The sequence below is a fragment of the Erinaceus europaeus genome, chromosome 6, assembly GCF_950295315.1.
Source record: "Erinaceus europaeus chromosome 6, mEriEur2.1, whole genome shotgun sequence".
NCBI lineage: Eukaryota > Metazoa > Chordata > Mammalia > Eulipotyphla > Erinaceidae > Erinaceus > Erinaceus europaeus.
The window spans coordinates 61,789,367-61,810,715 of NC_080167.1; the positions used below are offsets into that span (position 1 = coordinate 61,789,367).

The 21,349-nt window shown below is 40.4% G+C and overlaps 1 protein-coding gene across 1 annotated transcript in view; it reads left to right on the plus strand.

Moving 5' to 3' along the window:
- The window catches only part of GPR158 (G protein-coupled receptor 158), a 351,987-nt gene that overhangs the window by 238,293 nt on the left and 92,345 nt on the right, over window positions 1-21,349 (plus strand). Inside the window, exon 5 of the mRNA XM_007526494.3 lies at window positions 4,598-4,666. Coding sequence (XP_007526556.2) covers window positions 4,598-4,666 — 69 coding nt within the window. The remainder of the gene's footprint in view (window positions 1-4,597; window positions 4,667-21,349) is intronic.

The following is a 21,349-nucleotide window of genomic DNA, read 5'->3' on the forward strand; positions in this document are numbered from 1 at the left end:
GTGTGTGTGTGTGTGTGTTTGTATATGCACCAGGAACTTGTTCTGTCACTCAGCAGCTGAGGGAGGTTAGGTAGCCTGTTAACCTCACTTCTCTGTCTGCCCTTGAGAGATTGTTGATGGATTGTTAGACTGCCTGCTCGGTGCCAGACACCATTGCTGCTAATCTTAGAACCCTGCTGCAAGGTGGACATCATCACACCCATTTTTTAAATGAAATTGAAGCTCAGAAAAGTTAGCAACTTCCTCAAGGTTAAACAGCTAATTGCAGCCAAATGCTCAAGCTCAGAACCATCTGGATATAATGCTCATGTGTTTAATTCCATGAATTTATTATTCCATGAATTACTGACTTTCCATTTGGGGGAACACTATACTGATCATAGTCCTCTGCGACTTTTGTGCCTATTTCTTTATTTCTGAGACATATTCTAATTATTATGTACTTGTTTAAATTTTTATTTATAAAATAGAAATATTGACAAGACTATAGGATAAGGGGTATATTTATACACAGTGTCCACCCCCAGAGCTCTATTTCCAATCCCCTTCCTTGATAGCTTCCTTATTCTTTATCCCTCTGGTAGCATGAACCCAGGATCATTGTGCATTGCAGAAGGCAGAAAGTCTGGCTTCTGTAACTGATTCCCTACTGAACAGGAGTATTGACAGGTCAATCCATACTCCCAGCCTGTCTCTCTCTTTCCCTAGTGGGGCAGGGATTTGGGGAGGTGGGGCTCTAAGATACGTGGTGGGGTTGTCTGCTCAGTGAAATTAGGTTGGCATCATGGCAGCATCTGGAACCTGGTGGCTGAAAAAGAGTTAAGATATAAAGCAAAACAAATTGTTGGCTAGTCATGAAACTAAAGGCAAGAATATTGCAGATGAAGATTTGGGGGTCTCCATTTTGGAAAAAGCTAGTAGGTCTATTTAAAGCTAGTAGGTCTATTTTAGGTATATTTCAAAGGGCCCATGACTTTACTAGTTTTTGCCTGCACCTGACATCTAATATATGTTTTAACTGATCACATTTTGGGCAATGGTTGCTCCACTAATTTTTCTAAATTTGGCTGGTTTCCCAGTATTTCATCAGGGATCTTCTTAGATGGACTGGCTGCATGTGGCATGAAAACTGAGATGTATTTTGTTCTCCTTTACTCAGGCAACTATAAGTTAAATTACTGAAAAACAGCAGCATCACTAATTCAAATGGATATGTGTGTTCCTGTGTTCATAGCTGCACTAGTCACAATCCCCCAAATATGCACTCAGCCTCAGTGCCTATCACTGGAGTAAACAAGTTGTGGGGTATATATAATAGACTATTGCTCAACTGTTAAAAAAAAAAAGTGACACTGTGTCACCTGGAATGAAATATTGGGTTGTCAGAAAACTCAGGAAGCATTTTTGTATAGATAACCATATGTCATGACTTTCCTGGAACTCAGGGTGACCATGCAAAGTGAAGCAAGTAAAGAAATGAATGGCAACTACTGGATGATTTCACCAATCTGTAGAGTATAAATAACACAAATGAAGGAGTTTGCAAATATAATAATAACCAAGCTGATCCGTAGACTCTATGAAAACTATGATGGCTATCAGAGGGGATGGGTTTGGAGTATCCAAAAGGGGTCAGGCAGGAGAGTTCTACTTGGTTTAACAACACAGGAATCTTGGTGGCAGATATAGTGAGTTGTATTCGAGTATGTGTAAGTGTGACTATTCTTAGAACTTCATAGTATCATAGCCAAATATTAAATCAGAATTGGAAAACAGTATACTCAGACCTCTGTGTTAGGATTCTCCTCGGGGGATTTTTTTTCCCTACAACTTGACCCTGATTTATTACAGTGAGGTTATTCCGTCAGGTGTTTGTCAGATTTCATTTGTCATCTCTTTGACCTTATTTTCTCAATAGGAACAGAAGAATGAGAAGGAAAAATAGTGCTCATGAATGTGTTCTGCCAGAGCAGCTAATTCTTTTTATAAATATTGCGAGTTTAGAGTTCTGGTAGGCCCAAAAGTCTATTAGTTCACTTCTCTCAGCATCTGATTGTGTTGCTTTCATTATTATCTTCCATTCTGAGGTTTAGATGTGTGAAAATGTCTTTATGTTCAGAGGTTCTTTTTGTGATATAAGGAAAGTAGTTGCTGCAAGGCTGAAGAATTGGACTATGATTTTAAAAAATAGCTGTGCTGTTTTAAAAAGATGTTCATTAATTTCCCCAGTGGTTAAAATTATTTAGAAATATAAATGATCATTAGTCTCTGTAGAATCAAGGAAATAATTACAAACCATTTTTTATTAATTTTTTTTGACAATTCACTCTAGCATTATCATCTTATTACTTCTAGTGACTTAGCTTTCTCTGAGCTTACATCCTAAACACATCTTGTGCCAAAACATTGCTTCATGCCTCTGTATATCCAAGGACCATGGCATTTAGAAATTAGCATAGAAACAACTTAGTAGACTTAATATTACAAGACTAGTCCTTTTTAGTCCTGAGGTTTTCTGTCTACTATTACCCTTCATAAGTCACTTCTAAAGTTTAAGAAATAGGGAAGGTGGGATGAAGAGAGGTAAGAGAGAACCTATCCCTGCCTGCAGGGGGGAAAGCTTCAGGAGTGAAGGGCTGCAGGTGACTCCATCTCTGTCTCTCTATCTTTCTCTGTCTTTGCCTCCAGGGTTATTGCTGGGGCACAGTGCCTACACCATGAATCCACTGCTTCTGTGGCCATCTTATTTCCATTGTTGTTCTTGCTGTTGTTGTTGCTGCTGCTGCTGCTGTTGTTGTTGGATAGGATAGAGAGAAATGGAGAGAGGAGGGGAAGACAGAGAGGGGGAGAGAAAGACAGACACCTGCAGACCTGCTTCACCGCTTGTGAAGTGACTCCCCTGCAGGTGGGGAGCCGGGGGCTCGAACAGGGATCCTTGAGTTTCACACTATGTGCACTTACCCTTGTGTGCTAGTGCCCGAGCCCCTTTTCTCTCTCCTCCTCTATCTCCTCCTCCCATCTCAATTTCTCTCTGTGTCTATCCAGTAATAAATAAAAATATTTTTACAAAGCAGTGATGTATGTATGTCCACATCTCCAAAGAAATGAATATATTTTCTGTGGCCCGGGAGGTGGCACAGTGATAAAGTTTTGGACTCTCAAGCATGAGGTCCCGAGTTCGATCCCCGGCAGCACATGTGCCAGAGTGATGTCTGGTTCTTTCTCTCTCCTCCTATCTTTCTCATTAATACATAAATAAAATCTTTTTTTTTTAAAAAAAAGAAATGAATATATTTCCAGATAAATTGATCTAGCCCTAAATCTACCCATATTTAGTAAAAAAGAAGGAGGAGGAGGAGGATAAGAGAGAGGAAGGAAGGACATTGTTTTGTTTTGGCATAGGGTATTTTTTGTTTTGTTTTGTTTTTGCCTCTAGGGTTATTGCTGAGTCTCAGTGCTGGCACTACAAATCCAATGCTCCTGGAGGCTCACCGTTTTATTCAATAGGACAGAGAGAAATTGAAAGATGAAGGGGAGATAGGGAGAGAGAAAGACAGCTGCAGACCTGCTTCACCATTTATGAAGCTTTCCCGCTGCAAGTGGAGAGTGAGAGCTGGAACCCGGGTTCTTGTGTGGGTCCTTGGGTACTCTATGCGTGGAACCTGTGAGTCACTGCCCAGCCCTCTGGTATAATCCTTGGGACTTGTATTTAATATACATTTACTGAGTGTGTGATACAGATTTGCATGCGTTTTATGTAATTTGCCACATATTGTGAATCATCTTTCAAGATAGTTTTCAAGGCTTCCCCAGTATCATGGTCTGGATATAAAGAATCCCCTGACACTATTTCGATCTTGAGTAAAATTATGATGGAGTTAAAGGTTTCTCTTGGCCTCTCCTATTTTCTTCATCTCCCCTCCTTTCACATTCTCTTCCCTTTCTGTCATCCACCCTCTCCCTTGCCTTTCTCCTTCTCTCTCTCAGACTCTGAGGCAGTGGTACCTGTTTGCTCATCACAGCGTCTGTTTTATTTGCTAATGCAAGAGAAGGAACTGGACTTCATGATTGTATAACACCACTGCGCAGTGTTCTCCCGAGCCTCTCATTCTTTATCCTCTGGGATAGACAGACAGGAGGGAGAGAGACAGGAGAGAGGGAGAAGCAGAGAGAAAGAAGAGAGACATGACAGCACCACTGAGCCTCCACGGGGCTCCGTTAGCGCCTTCCATGGTGCTCCCAGGAGGCACTGCAGCTTTGCATTTTGCCCCATTCTTCATTTTGAACGTATGCTAGTGCGTTACTTACAAAAGATGCATATGGATTCACTCTTGTGCTCAGTACAAACTCTTCACTGATTCTCATTCTGTAGAACAGAATTTCAAAAGCCACTGGCAATATCTTTTAAGTCTAGCACCACCTTTACATAGTTTTGCTTGTTTGGGCCAAGTCTGCCTATCTGAAGTAAGAGCTAGTTTTCGCTTCTGTTCCCCTAAAGAATGTCATTCTACTGGTGCATCCCTGTTGAGAGCATAAATTCTTCTCTGCCTAGAAATATAAATTAATAATGACAGCTCCATTTTGTTTTGTTTTTTAGAGCGTCAGGGCATCAGGCCTTATCCTGTTGGAAACAATCCTCTTTGGATCTCTGCTTCTATACTTTCCGGTAAGTAATAGGATTATTTTTCAAAAATCAGCTGTTTGTTTGATTTTGCTTAAGCAGTAATCTGTCTTTCTGTAAACACCCATGCATATACATAGCTGCCTATACATTCTACGCGTTACTTGTTTAGACCCCTTGTATACAAGTTTTATCTATGTCACCAGGGTTTCACGGCTCCAAGTAGTCTTTTCCTGACAGAGATAGAGAGACAGAGATGAGGTGAGGGAAAGACATCCTTCACCAAAGCTTCCACCAGTGCAGTGGGTGTGGGACTCGAACCTGGGCTGTGCACGGGGCAAAGCACGCATCCTCCCAAGTGAGCGAACTCATTTCCTCCAGTGCTGGAGTACCTGCCCTGTGGTGCCTGGGTCCTACCTAGGCTGTATGCATGCCAAGGTATGCGTCCTGACACCTCACGTGACACCTCACGTGTTCTCTGCAACCACTATTGGTATGTAAACAAGAGGCTTTCCAGACATGTGCGCCCTGGCCCTTGCCTATGACCAAGATATGAAGGGCCTGGACTGTGTGAGGAGTCTGAATGAGGAATAATCTGCATTGCCTGAACATCTACTGCTGCTGCTGCCTTCATCACTTCCCGGAGCCTTTGTATTTTTCAAATACATTTTCTACCCAGTAACCTGAGAGAGATTTTAAGGTAATTACAGTAAAAATCTCTTACCACTTCTGTAGCTTGCCAGTATTTTTAGAATCGAGATGAAAACTCTGGACACAGCCTGCAACGTTCTATGTAGTGTGGTCTTTGTCCATTTCCTCAACATTATCCATTCTCCTAACTGTGTACACCCATTAATTCTGGTCTTTCAGTTATTATTTATTCATTTAAAAGTTGGTACAGAAGCCAGACCTTCCACCTTCTGCAACCCACAACGACCCTGGCTCCATACTCCCAGAAGGATAGAGAATGGAAAAGCTATCAGGGGAGGGGATGGGATATGGAGATCGGGTGGTGGGAATTGTGTGGAACTGTACCCCTCTTATCCTATGGTTTTGTTAATGTCTCCTTTCTTAAATAGAAAAAAAAGAAAAAAAAAGTTGGGACTTCACACAGAATTTCACTGCTTCAAGCTGCTTTTTTACTGAAGGAGAAAAGGAGAGAGAGAGAGAGACAGAGAGAGAGAGTGAAACAGAGAGAGAGAGAGAGAGAGACCAACCAAGCACTGCAACACCTCTTCTGTAGTGCCTGGGCCCTACCTAGGCTGTGTGCATGACAAAGTGTGCATCCCACCAGGTAAGTTGCATCTTTAGCCATGAAGGCTCTTCTTTTTAAAAGGCATCTGATAACTTATATTCCAGCAACACCTCTCTTAAAAGTATATCTGAAGGACATGAAGACTGGCTGAAGAAGATATAGCCACCCCTATGTTTGTGGCTACACTATTCACAATAACCAAAGATTTGGAAGAAATCTAAATGCTTGTAGTAGACAATTGGATAAAGAAGTGATGGGATGTAGCGGAAAAGTTCTTTTCCATTTTTTTTTAAAGATGAGATTGTATTATTTGGGACAAGATGAATGGAGCTAGAGGTGATTATGCTAAGTGAAATAAGAGGTGAAAGTCAACTATTGGATGATTTTATTCATGTGTGGGATCTGGATATCTAAAGCATTTTGCAAAATAAAAATTCGTAACCAGGTAGGGGTAGATAGCATAATAATTACGCAAAAAGACTCTCATGCGTGAGGCTCCATAGTCCTAGGTTCAATCCCCTACACCACCATAAGCCATAGCTGAGAAGTGTTCTGGTAAAAAAAAAAAAAAATGTAATAACCAAACAGTCTCTTAGACTTTGTGAACTGTGGTGGCTGTCAGAGCAGAATGTAGAGACCTTGATGGGACTGTGGATGCAGTAAGCTACACACATATACATGTACACACACAGATGTGAAACTAAGCTCTTGAAATCTTATAATTTTGTAAGCCAGTGCAAAATACCTATAATAAAAGCCATTTTTATAAAGGTTCTTGAATAAGACAGAATGATTTCTTCGTACTAGAGAGCTACATGGAAAGGGTTTGGGACCAGTTGCTGACTGTGCTATCCCTTTTTCTTTCTTAGTGCTCTATATTGTTGTTCAGATTTGGAAGAATTAAGGTTATTATTATTATTATTATTATTATTATTATTATTATTGCCTTTTCTAAGCAGTCTTAGACTACAGACGATTTCATAACAATGGTTATATTGACAAGTTCAAATGAGAGACTACCATCATTGTGTAGACATAGGACAAACCAAATTCTGACTAAATTTAGCATTGTTATAATTGGCCAGCAGAGAGCTAAAGCGTTTCAAGCATATTCTTACAGATTCTCAAAAGAAGCTCATGATTTAAAGTCCATGTGTTTTGTGAACAAATTATTAGACTTTCATAATTGGGTGAAAAACTTTTATACAATTGATGACAGAAAAGGAACTTAAAAATCAGCTAAAGAATTTTAATGACTAGACTATATTCAAATGGCATTTTTTCAGATTGGTATGGGATACAAAATAATATTAAGTCTAGAAGTTTGTTTTTGACTTCACTAAGTCACCTATCTAGCAGTTAAGGTTGACTTTCCCCTTTAACCTTGGTTATCTATTTGGTTTTCTGATATCCTTTCTGAAAAATAACACCAATACATGTCTAAATGTAGTGACTACTTTCAGAATGTTCTACATCTCCATCCCAAAATTCAGATTTTTCTCTAAAAAAAGAACTCACCCTCCCCCCCAAAAAAGGCCATTAGACAGAACATTATTTATAAAACTTTTATTTTGCAGTTAAAAAAAAAGAATGGCTGAGAGAGTTGAAATTCACCCAAGTTTCCTCAATTAGGTAATGAGAAAGGCAAGAATAAACTCCAGTTTCTGGATTCTTAAACTAACACTCTGTTGCATGACAGTGCTTCTGCTGGAAGCTATGTATGTGTCGTGCAGATGGTGCTAAACAGGGTCATTCTTTGTTTGGTCTCTAAGAAAATTAAAGGCACAGAGGATGAAGTGAAGAATCCACTTAAAATAGCTTGTAGCTTGACTCTAAGACCCAGGATAAAACTCCTTTTAGCTCAGATGGATTCTGTTACCAGATAATATATTTGTGGCATTCAGACATTTTACTGACCAAAAAATATATATGGCAATTTTATGTTTCAACCTAAGTAACCCTTCTAGATCATGTCAGATTAGTTTCTTTGGCAAAAAAACCCTAAATATGTTAAGAGGTTGCTTTTTCTCTGTCCAATAGCTTAAATATTTTGATTTTATTAATTTATTAATTAATTTATTACCAGAGTACTGCTTGACTCTGGCTGATGATGGTTGGGGGATTGACCTTGGGACTTTGGAGCCTCAAGCATGAGTGTCTCTTTGCATAACCATTATGTTGTCTACCCCCACCCCTAAACTTTTCTTTCTTTCTCTCTCTCCCTTTTTTTTTTTTTAATTCATTATGTAGCACACACTTGTTCAAGGACTCAGAACAAGTAAGAACGTCTCTCTCCCATATATAGAACTTAATGGAAGGGAAATAAAGTAGCAAGTGGGGAAAAGAGTGAAGATGAGACCAGAAGAATGTAGGTGAAGCAGCGAAGTGTTTTTTGATTTTTTATGAGTGATTTAATAATGATTGACAAGATTATTAGTTAACAGGGGTATAATTCCACACAACTCCCACCACTACAGGTCCATATCCCATCCCCCTCCATTGGAAACTTCCCTAGTCTTTATCCCTCTGGGAGCATAGACCCAGGGTCATTAATGAGGTGCAGAAGGTGGAGGTTCTGGCTTCTGTAATTGCTTCTCTGCTGGACATGCACATTGACAGGTTGATCCATACCCCCAACCTGTTTCTGTCTTTCCCTAGTGAGGTAGGACTCTGGAGAGGTGAGGTTCCAGGACACATTGGTGAGGTCGTCTGCCCAGGGAAGTCAGGATGAAGCAGCAAGGTTTCAACTCTATTATTATTATGTCTTTATGTCCTCCTCCCCAGACCTTGGGGAACACCTGAATAGCAATAGCAAAGAAGGATGCATTTTGGTATGTTTGCAACCTATAAAGGTTTAAAACAATTCTAAAAAACGGGAAGCTTGTCTGAACAGCACTGACTATAGACCAAACTTCACAAGACTTAAGTGTGGGTGGGATCTTCTTTCATGCTAGTAGTTATGGAGCTGTAGCAGTCTGTTCAGATAGAGCAGCTTTCTGGGTAAAGTCAAGCAGATTTATGAAGAGCAGAAGGAGAGTATTTAGAGTTGAGGAGCATCCAGTGAGCTCACAGAGATGTGAATTGAAAATACAGAACCTAACAGAGAAACATCATGTTCTTAGTATGCTAAGAACGTAACAAGTAACTGACGGCCAAGTAGGACTCCATTGCAGGTCTGTTCTGACAAGTTCTGTCTAGCCAAGGGTATGGTATCCTGTCCTGTACAGATATGTGTTCAGCCAGTGAAAGCCAAAAATGCTCTCCCAGGGAATGATTGTAACCTGGTCTAAACTACAAACCTAGGCCAGCATGTTTGTTATTTAATTCTGCTTTATGTCCTATAAGAGTTCACCCCAATTTTCAGGGAAGGGAAGTACAGAGTTTTTAAGTACCTGATCATATTTTGATGCTGAAAGTTAGCCCAAATTTGGCCAGAGAGGGTCTCTTCCATCATCATTCATTGAACATTTTCCCTACCTTTTAGTACAATTGAAAATACCTTCTCTGTCACAGCCCTAGAACCAATTCTTCCCTGTACGAGCCTTGGTTCTTTTACAGTTCAGCTCTGAAAAGATTCTGTTCCTGTTCCACTGTGACAAACATTCGTGTCTTTGAGATAACATGCTGATGAAGTTGACCCTGTCTAGTCTACAATACTTGTTTTTCTTTTTGATTGACTTTGTTGCTAGGGTTCCATCACTCTATTCTGACCTTTTCAGACAGAAAGATGAGGGAGAGGGGCCAGGCATAGGTGCACCCGGTTAAGCACAAATAGTACTAAGGGCAAGGATCCCAGTTTGAACCCCAGCTCCTCACCTGCAGGGGGAACACTTCACAAGTGGTGAAGCAGGTCTGCAGGTGTCTATCTTCCTCTTCCCCGCATTGTCTCCCCATCTCTCTCAATTTCTCTCTGTCCTATCTAACAACAAAAGCAACAACAACAATGGAAAAATAATGGCCTCCAGGAGATGTGGATTCATAGTGCAGGCACTGAGCTCCAACGATAACCCTAGAGTAAAGAAGAAGAGAAAGAAAGAAAGGAGATGAGGGAGAGAGAAAGAGAGAAAGACATTTCAGCAGTAGTTTCCCCCAGTGTATTCCCTTGAGGTATACAAGGTTTGAGCTTCCCAGGAGCTCAAACACAAATCAGGTACACAGCAAAGAGGCCCCTCCCATTTGAATATCTTGCCTGTCCCTGCACTGATTTTCATATAATCCAGTCTCTCTCACTTGATTAATTCTTTTTTTCATAGAATTTATAACATCATATATACTTTATTTATTTATTATTTATAAAAAGGAAACATTGACAAAACCATAGGATAAGAGGGGTACAACTTCACACAGTTCCCACCACCAGGCCTTTTCCCAGCCTTGACATCATCTCCCCAGACAATAACTTGGATCCACTGGCATATCAGAACTCAGGCTCGGGGCAAAAGAAAAAGGAAAAAAAAAAAACTAGTATAGCCACAGACCCTTTGGAATTTAACTAAAATATGCCTACTTGCTATCTACAAAATGGAGGCCCCCCCCAACTCTTCATCTGCACTATTTAAGCCCTTAGGTCCATGATTGGTCAACAGTTTGTTTGGCTTTCTATATATTTTATTTCTATACCTGCTTCTTTTTAATTTAAGTCTACTCCTTTGTTTTTGCACTTGGATCAGTACCTAACACATAGTGGGTGCTCAACAAATACCTTTTGAATGAATGGATTTTTTTTCATAGATTATTTATAGCTAACCATGAGGTGTATGGATCTTCTCTCATATAATTAATGGTGGCTTTTCATACCTTTTAAAATCACTTTTTTCCTCATATGTTTTTACTGTCAATCTTTCAAGAGCAGGGCCATCTCAGTTGCATCTTTTTCCATCAAGAAACATTAAGTTTGTTGAATTTAGACATAATTATGTGTAATTACATATGTGTATACATGTATGTGGTTATCATTACCTTTGTGTGTCTCTCTGTTTTTATCTCTGATTTCCCCATGTGGAGGGAGAAAGGTTTTTTTTTTTAATGTATTAGATAGAGACAGAGAAATTGAGAGGGAAATGAGGAGATAGAAAGGGAGAGAATGAGACACCTGCAGCAGTGCTTCACCACTTGCAAAGCCTCCCCTCAGCAGGTGGGGATCAGGGACTTGAACACAAGCCCTCATGCATTATAATGTGTGTCGTTCTGTGCCACGGAGAAGAGAGAGGAGGTCCGGAGTGAAGAGGGAACACAAATCTTTATTTGCACTGGCACCTCAGAGTTGGGTGCGAGAGAAACAGGTTGGGCCACGTGGAGGTAGCGAAAATAGCCGCCTCATGCAGTAACCTTTCCTGCGTCCAAACACTGAAGTGAAGCGCCCACAAGAGAGCGAGGTGCGGAAGAAGAAGGGCTTTTATGGGAGCAGCTCTCGCGAGAATGGGAAGGGGGAGGAGTAGCCACAGCACTCCAGGATAGGATAACAACTCTCTTGAGAATGGGAAGGGGGAGGAGCAACCAGAGCACCGCAACCATTGTAGGGAATAGACAATGCCCTGAGGGCACAACATGGCGGAACAGGCGCTCTGAGAATGTCCCAACTCTAGCGGGAACTAGCAATAGCCCAAGGGGACAACATGGCAGATGTGACTGCGTCTGCACAATTTCCTAGCATATCCCCCTTTCCTTTTCTAATCTAATGGCCAGGGCAACAGTCTGTAAAGTCTATGAACTACTCAGGGTCAGTCTATGAAAAACCAGCAACGTGAAGGCAAGGAAGCTGCTGTAAAATTGTCTAAAGTATCTAAAGGGTATACCAGCAAGTCCGATAGAAGTCTCAGTCCAAAGTAGGCGACTAGGGGGAGAAATGGCAGGGGATGAAATGCTGCATGAGGAAGGTCAGCCTCTGGAATTCCGCTTTTCTGTAGAGAGTGAGCTGGAACCACCAAAACGTGACAGGCAAAGCAGAAGCAGCAAAGGCAGACAGGCAGTAAAAAAGTTCTGTTCTTGGATTCTGTGAATCAGGTTCTTCAGATCACGTCAGGTGACATCTAGGGTTTCGGGGGGGGGGGGTGTGCCACTGTAGTCATGCCATCTAGTGTGTGATGTCAGGGTGTGCAGGGGTCCAGATGTTTTTTTCCGGGATTCCTGTGGAAGAAACACAGTCTGCTTCTCGTGGTTAGCAGGGCATCTGATTTGAATTTTTTATAGAAAAAGAGGTTTGGTGCCTTAGCCAACTGAGTATTGGGGGATGCATCTTTCCTATTTATTTATTATTATTTATTTTCTATTTGTCATGGTAATCAGCCGTTATCTGGAAGGTCCTGGGTGATTCATGGGGAAAAAGAACTTATCTTTTAACAAAGACTAAGGTTTAGGGAAGCAGGAACTAATCTTTTTTTTAATATTTATTTATTTATTGCCTTTTGTTGCCCTTGTTGTTTTATTGTTGTAATTATTATTGTTGTTGTTGATATTGTGGTTGTTGGATAGGACAGAGAGAAATGGAGAGAGGAGGGGAAGACAGAGAGGAGGAGAGACAGAGAGGCACCTGCAGACCTGCTTCACCGATTGTGAAGAAACCCCCTGCAGGTGGGGCATTGTTCATAGTTGAAGAGCTTTGGTTACTCCTCCCCCTTCCCATTCTCACAAGAGTTATCATCCTATCCTGGAGTGCTATGGTTACTCCTCCCCCTTCCCATTCTCACGAGAGTTATCATCCTATCCTGGAGTGCTATGGTTACTCCTCCCCCTTCCCATTCTCACGAGAGTTATCATCCTATCCTGGAGTGCTATGGTTACTCCTCCCCCTTCCCATTCTCACGAGAGTTATCATCCTATCCTGGAGTGCTATGGTTACTCCTTCCCCTTCCCATTCTAGCGAAAGCTACTCCTATAAAAGCCCTTCTCCTTCTGCACCTCTCTCTCTTGCCGCGCCTCACTTCGGTGTTTAGACGCAGGAAAGGTTACTGCGTGAGGCGGCCAACCTGTTTCTCTCGCACCCAACTCTGAGGTGCCAGCGCAAATAAAGATTTGTGTTCCCTCTTCACTCCGGACCTCCTCTCTCTCTTCTCCATGGCGCAGAATGACAAACGTGTGCTCAGCCAGGTGCACCACAGCCCAGCTCTGATCGAAAGGCATCTTATACAAATCAGAGACTTGAAGTTTAGCCTCCCAAGTCTTCCTTGATCTGGCCCCTCTTTCCCTCTCTGGCCTCATGCTACTTTGCTCTCTGCCTCTCACTCTGCCACAGCCATCCTGGTCTCCTCACTCCTCCTCAGCAGGTCTGACCTGAGACCATCCTACCGCCTTGACACTGAGTATCTCCTCTCCCAGGAGGACCCGTCACCCATATCTGTCCATGTCTAACTCCCTCACCGTAATAGCGTTGCTCAGACGTTCCATTTTTAGTGAAAAGATAGAAGGCATTCATTAATTTGGGGTAAATAGGCAAGAATAAATAAAAAAATCATATTACTGAGAGAATAAGCTACTGCAGGGACTCTCCAGTGGGAGGTAGATTCAACTGTGATGTGCAGGTAGGCTAAAAACTCAGTAAATCATCCAGAGATTGTCTGCATTGCAAAAAGTGAAGAGATGCTAGCGTTGGCAGTGATTGACAATTTGACAGCTAGATGGTTTGAATAGAAAGACAAATTATATCTATATGGCATTGTCAACAGCTAGAATGTTTTAACTGTTTAAAAATTATTTGAGGAGGGGCTGAGCAGTGACGCACCACGTTAAGTGCACATATCACTATGCACAAGGACCCGGGTTCAAGCCCGCATTCCCCACCTACAAGGGGAATGCTTCATGAACAGTGAAGCAAGTCTGCAGGTGTCTGTCTTTCTTTCCTCCTCTCTGTCTCCTCTTTCCCCTCTCAATTATGTTCTGTCCTGTCAAATAAAAATAGTAAGAAAAAAAATGGCCACTAGGAGTGGTGGATTCGTGGTGCCAGCACCACGCCCCAGCAATAACCCTGGTAGGAAAAAAAAAAAAAAATATATATATATATATATATATATATATATATATATATATATATCAGAAGAGTATCAATTCATTTATAATTCCCCACATAAGATTTTGTAGGTTAATGGTTGTGCCCATGGAGAGAACATGACAGGAACTCTTTCACAATGGTTATTATTTTTAGCCCACCTACACATTAAATTCCCCATGCAGGCCAAAGACATATAAGTAACTAAGTATTTCTGAAGTCTTTAAAGATTATTTCAGTAGGTAGAAAGCCTGACATATTTATCCCGGCAGTATTGCAGCAGGTTAAATGCATGTGGCACAAGGCACAGGGACTGGCTTATAAGGATCCTACTTCAAGCCCCTGGCTCCCCACCTGCGGGGGGGGGGGTCGCTTCACAAGTGGTGAAGCAGGTCTGCAGGTGTCTATCTTCCTCTCAACCTCTCTCTTCCCCTCCTCTCTGGATTTCTCTCTGACCTATCCAACAACAGCAATGGCAACTATAACAACAATAAGGGTAACAGATGGAGAAAATGGCCTCCAGGAGCAGTGGATTCATAGTGCAGGCACTGAGCCCCAGCAATAACCCTGGTTGCAGGGGGGAGAAAGAAGGGTGAGGGGGGGTATATTTAATAAAATAGCCACTGGGGGAGACAGGGATCATAAAACTAGGAATTAGCTATTTTATGCCAAAAATGGTTTTTTCTTAGAGACTACTGAAAAAAAAATTAAAAGAATTGGGAATATTTTAAATAACAACAAGTTTGCTTTTTAGGATGACAATAAAATGACGTTTTGACAAGGTGAATCATATTTGAAATGTCAGAGGCTACACAATGTCACTCAAAAGTCACAATTCAATAAAGTAGATATGCTATTTAAAGAAAATAATAAAAGTATAACTGTAAAGCCATATTCCATTCAGTTTTATTAACAAAAACCAAACCTCAAAAATACAGCTTCTAGTAAAATGTGATTGAAGGGAGCATATAACCTGTGGTATAAATTATAGCTTCCAGCCAGGATGTTTAGAAGAACAAATAGGTTATTTTCCCAGAAAGTATCAGAGAAATATGTCAGTTTATATGTTTATTTCATTTTATTTCCCTCTATCACTGTGCATGTTTATTTTCATTATACATTTGCCTAAAAACTGTGGTTATTATACATAAATATATATATATATTTGCATTTTAATGTCTAGAATCTGAGGAAATGAACTCGGTACATTTTGTGAGAATACACTCTCCATTGGCAGACTTTTAGAAATATTAGTATAAATTAGCTAGAGCCAATTTTGCTTACGATTCGAGTTTTAATGTCCATGACTTGTCTGTCATTGGCTACTCTAAATCGAGATTGGTTTCAGATGCAATTTCTAAGTAGCAGACTGAATATGATTATGACGAATGTCAATACAGACACGTTCCTATGACACTGATTCAAAGCCTCCTTTAAATTTAACTTTAACTTCCTGCATATTGTTGCCTCTGGATCCCAGTATTTACTTTTCATCTTGTTTACAAAAAATGTGGGGCAAAAATCCTTTTCCTGCTTGGTGATCTTGCTCAGTCTGTTGGATGTGAACTGACTGGCAGCTGTCATCCAAGTCTGTTTGTGAGGAGGAGATGACAGGCTTCGATGCTTAGGAATTTCTCTCAAATCAGCTCAACTTTCACCTTGCTATAAAGAAGGATGCTGAGTCAGATGCTCTAAAATAACATGTGCTCTAGAGAAGAGGTCAGGTGGTCTGAGAGGTGGCACAGCAGATGAAGCATTGGACCCTCAAGCTTGAGGTCCTGAGTTCGATCCCCTGCAGCGCATGCACCACAGTGCTGTCTGGTTCTTTCTCTCTCTCCTCCTATCTTTCTCATTAATAAGTAAATAAAATATTTTTAATTTTTTTTTAAAAAAAAGAGAAGCGATCAAGAAGTTTAGCAAATGCTCCTATTTGGGGGATCAGAGTGAACAGAGCTTAATAAAGGCTGTGAAAATGGCAATAAGAAAATGCCTTAAATGCCAGACATTTTACTAGTGTACTTGATTATACCTGTTTGCACATACCTTTAATACAACTACTATATTGTAATTAATAATGTAGATCCCAAGTAACACTTGCCTTAAAGAATACAAACCGAAAGTCCCATAATACTGGCCAAGTGTTATCTCACTTGCACAGAGTGTAATGGTGTGTTTGTGTATGAGAGAGAAAGTGCAGACAGAGAGAAACAGAAAAACTGTACATACAAAGTAAAAACTATAAGAAAGAAAGAGAGACCAACTCAGAATTCAGGATGATGTTAGTCTCCGAGAGAAAGGAAGAGGTTAGGATTAAAGAGTGTAATACAGGGGGCTTTTTCAGTCATAGTGATACACTCTTTTTAAAAACTAGATGATAAGTGAGTTAGTATTATTTATTGGATCCATAGATAAAATGATCGTGATCCAGCAAATCATATCTATAACTACTGAGGCATTGTGTGGTGAGAGTTTCAGAAGATGAAGAGCATCTAGATAAAGGAAGTGGGGATGAACTGAAAAGAGAATTAGGAGAAGGATCAGTGGACTATGCACATTACTTTTCTAGAAAGAGAAGCTGCTGATAATATGTCTTGTAACACAGAAGCATGAGATTTGCCTGCTATTTATTACAGAATAGTGTTCTGCTGTATATAAATACATCCCCCAGCTTCTTTACACAGTCATCTGTCATTGGACACGCAGGTAGTTTCCATACTTTGGCTATTGTAAACAATGCTCCTGTGTCATCTGGAACAAAATGGATGAAATGAGAGGTGAAAACACTGGATGAAATAAGGAAAGAGGGGAAGGACAGCTACTGAATGCTTTTGTTCATATGTGGACTATAGGTGACAAAAACTAATGATCTGGATAGCAGACTATCTCTTGTCCAGTGTGAGAACTAAAAGGATTCTGGGGAGCAGGGGGTGCACAGAACCTTGGTGTGGTGACTTGCAAGCATCGTCTTTGGGTGTGAAAATCCTCCTGAAATCTACTAGTCCTATAAAGGAATGTTGAAACACTAATACAAAGTGAGTAGAAATTACAAGACTTGCCTGCTGGATTTGGCAATGTTGAGGTGGCCTTGACAAGACCAGTTTGACACTGGTGGGTGGTAAAAACTTAACCGAGACTCCAAACTGGGAAAGGAGGTGGTGAAATAAAGGCAGCAAGCAGAAACCATTCTTTCTACAAGTCTTATAATAAAGGGAAATAAGGAACTAACTGTATATTAGAGGAAGTTGGAAATCAGGTGAGTTTTTTTCTTTTTCTTTTCACTGAGACTGTATACCTGAAGAGAGAGGGGGGAGGGGAGGGAGGGGAGGGGGGGGAGAGAGAGAGAGAGAGAGAGAGAGAGAGAGAGAGGATGCTCTGATACCACTCATACTTCCCCTTTTTGTGTAGTGGTTGGGTGCTTGAACCCAGTTCCTCATGCATGGTAAAATGTGAACTCTGCTGGGTGAGCTATCTCCTAGTCCCCACCAAGTGAGATTTCTTGTAATAAGAAATAGTGCGATGTCAATAGGGTACTCCATAGAGATGGCAGTTCATAGCACATATCAGTAATCATGGACTCCAGTGAGTAAGTACAAGGACTAAGCTTGGATGTGAGCACAGCCAGTTAGTTCATTCATTCTGAAGGAAATATGGAAGAGTACTTCTAGGTACACTGCCACGAATATCAGGGCAAAAATTAGGACTTAGAACATCAGTGAGAATGAGTAGTTCTTGGATTATATCTCCCCATTTTCTCACTATTCAGGACTTGACATAAGAATCAAGTAGTATCTCAGTGGACTGAGGGTCTTTATGAGTAAGTGGCATTCCCATAGTGGATAGTGACTTCTCAGACCTTGTGTTAGCTTTTAATTGATGCTTCATTTCTCCCCTCCGGACAATTGAACTCCCTGTGACAAAAATGGAAGAATGCTCCAGGTAGTGGTACGCTATGTCAATTCCTGTTCAGACATTCCTGTTCCAGACATGTTATTGTCATAAAGCAAATAAGAGACTTCCTAGCTATTCTCATCTATATCAACAGATAGTACAGACCTTTGGGACCCACACTGAATTGATCGGTGATATGAGCTCAGATAGAATTTTAATTAAAAAATTTAAGCTAAAAAAAAATGGACTTGATAACCAAGCTGTTAGGCAGTTCTTGATAATTCAGAGTAGTGCTTGCCTTATTTTCCTTCATTTAGTCAACTGATGTGATTTTATTTTACATTCTTATTCAACTCTGTTCAAAAAAAATTAATACTAAAAGTAGAAGTTGAAAGCTGAACACTGACAAACCTGTGCAGGTTTTTGTTTTTTTTTGTCTCCATTATTCCTGGAGGTTATTTTTTCTCCCTTTTGCCCTTGTTTATTATTGTTGCTGTTGTTGTTATTGTTGGATAAGACAGAGAAATTGAGAGAGGAGGGGAAGACAGAGAGGGAGAGAGAAAGACAGACACCCGTAGACCTGCTTCACCACTTGTGAAGCGACCCCCCAACAGGTGGGGTGCCTGGGGCTCAAACCAGGATCCTTGCACTGGTCCTTGCACCTCGTGCCATGTGTGCTCAGCCTGCTGTGCTACCACCTGGTCCCCTTTTATGATAATTTTAAGTGATTATTATGTCCTTCAGGGAAGGACACATTTATCTCTAGAGGCCTTCTTGTCCCTTCCTTAGGGAAGCATATTTTATTTCTGCTTCTTATGTATTTGAGAGAATAAATTCATAATTCAGTTGTAGAAAATATATTATGGTGACATCCTAAGAAAATTAAGAAATAGAATCCTGTGGTCAGAGTCCTGGAAGAAGAAAAAAAGTGAGGGAGAAAGGAAGGAAGCTATTTTTCTTCTTAACACTGTTCATTAATTTAGATTAAAACTATTATAGAAAAAGTATTTCAACTTTCACTTCTCTTATTCAGTATTGCTATATTCTTTTGGTTTTTATACTATAGTTTCTGTGTTCCTCTCACCATTACGGACAAAAGGAGGTTCAACTCACTAATAGGGATAACTAGCATTTACTATGTGGTTAAGAAATGAACTTCTTTAGGGGATATTTTTTTTATATGTGTTAATCTTTTCTTTTAAGAAATTATTATTATTTATTTATTTATTGGATAGCAGCAGAGAGAAACTGAGGGGGGAAGGGCAGACAGAGGGAGAAAGACAGCTGCAAACCTGCTTCATCACTTCTGGAAGCTTCCGCCCTGCAGGTGCGGAGTGGGGTCTTGAACTCAGATACTTAGGCATTATAACATGTGTGCCCACCCAGGTGGGTCACCAACATGTCTCAATAAGAGTTAACACATATCTTTGAGACTGTCTCCAACAAGAGTTACCACATATCTTTGAGAGTTACTCACATATCTTTGAGAGTTACTCACATATCTTTGAGAGTTACTCACATATCTTTGAGATTAAATGAGACCTAAAGCCTCATTTAACCTGCTAGGGGGGCAGGTGGTGGCGCACCTGGGTGAGTGCACAGGTTACCATCAACAGGGACCGAGGTTCAAGCCCCTGCTCTCCACCTGTGGGAGAGAAGTTTCACAAGCAGTGAAGCAGGTCTGCAGGTGTCTCTCTATCCCTCTAGCTCTTCCTCTCCCCTCTCAATTTCTGGTTGTCTCTCTCCATTACAAATAAAGGAAAATACATACATACATACATACATACATACATACATACATACATACATACATACACAAGCTTTCAGATCAGACTAGGTGTGGTGCATTGCACCAAAGGGTTCTGGGGAAGGAATGGGAGGTTGGGGGTGGAGAGGGCACTGGGATCCTGGTGCATGATGTTGGGAGAGGACCCAATCTGGGGGTGAGAGTGTTCTGTGAATACCTGTCACAGAGAGATGGGAAATTATACCCATGTGTCAACAGCTGTGCTGTAAACTGTTCACCCCCTAATGAAATCATGACAAAAATAAAATATGAGCAGCTATAAAACACAGACTCTCCTTACAGTGCCTCAGCTCTGAATGTATCTTCAGATAGTTTTGCCCTTCTGCATAGTGTCTGATCTGTTTTTCTCAGCAACCCACCAACATCGTTTAAAAAATAGCAGAGTGCACATAAAAAGGCTACTTTCCTCCTCCAGTTGAATCAGTGCTGATTTGTATTATCCAAAGCATGTATGTTATCTTTATAAAGAGGAAAAAAAATAGACAGGAAGAAAGTTCTGTCTCTGCCTAGCCATGCCATTGGGGGAAGAGCACTAAGGTCACTGAAGTGCTGATTACACAACTCTCAGTACAGACTTCATTTGGTTGGAACACTGCCTATCATTATTAATTATAAGCTTTATATAGCTCTTCCTTTTTGTTTCTTTCCCTTGCTTGGAAAGAAAGAAATTATGTAATAGATGTGATTCAGACAGGAAAGAAAGCCCTTATTTAATCTGGAGGGCTATTAAAGATAACTACTAAAGAGAGACTCACCTCAATGGATTTTTCTCTTGTGGGTTTTTCTGCTGACAGGTCTATTCCTTCTAGGGTACATGCATTCCAACCACTTGAAAATCTTGAGAAGTTATTTTAAGCTACAGTGTAGGTACACTAAGCATAGTAGCTGGAGGTGGGGAAAACTATGGTTTTACTCTAAGCATCATTTCCTTTGCTGTGAGGCTTTATTTTATTTTATTTTATTTAAGAAAGATAATATTGTTGGACTGGGAGATAGCATAATGTTTATGCAAAAAGACTTTTGGTCCTGAGCCTCTGAGGTCCCAGTTTCAACCCCAGCACCACTGTAAGCCAGTTAAGTGGAGCTCCAATGAAAACTAAATAAAAAAGATAATATATATATATATGTATAGTTGTGAATGACTGATTTTGATGTGTGACAAAATCCTTAGAATATCTTTGAAATCAGAGAGGGGGACTGACATTTTGTTGTACTAACTATTCTAGTTATAAGGGAAAATAATGAATCAGCTTTTCTTCTAAATGAATTTTCTAAAAACAAAACAAATTAAATACCTGCATTCCAAATATCTAATTGCTATTTATTTATTTGCTGATCTATAAACTGAGACGTACCTCAAATGGACTAAGCTATTAAAGAAATTTCCTTAAAAGAACTTCACTTTCAAAATGCAAGTTTTGTCTGAATTGGATCAAACAGACTTTTATCAAGTGGTGGTTCTTATCATGGATATGTATCATTTGCCTCTATTTCTATTTCTTCCTTTTAAAACAGTATTTTTTAAAAAAGATTTACTTGGATATAGGGGGACAAGAGAGAGAATAAATGGGGTGTGGGACCAGAGGGTTGCTCAACTTTAGCACAGAGCATTAAGTAGAATGGAGGATTGAACCTAAGACTTCTGGGCCCAAGGCCATGCAAGTTGGTACTGTAGCAAAGTGAACTGTTTCCTGCCCTCCATTTCTGTTGCTATTCCATTCTTTGAAGTTTTGTCTAGCCACTAAGTAGATGGCAGTGTTAAGATATCTTGGTGTACACAGTGATGACAGGAAGGCT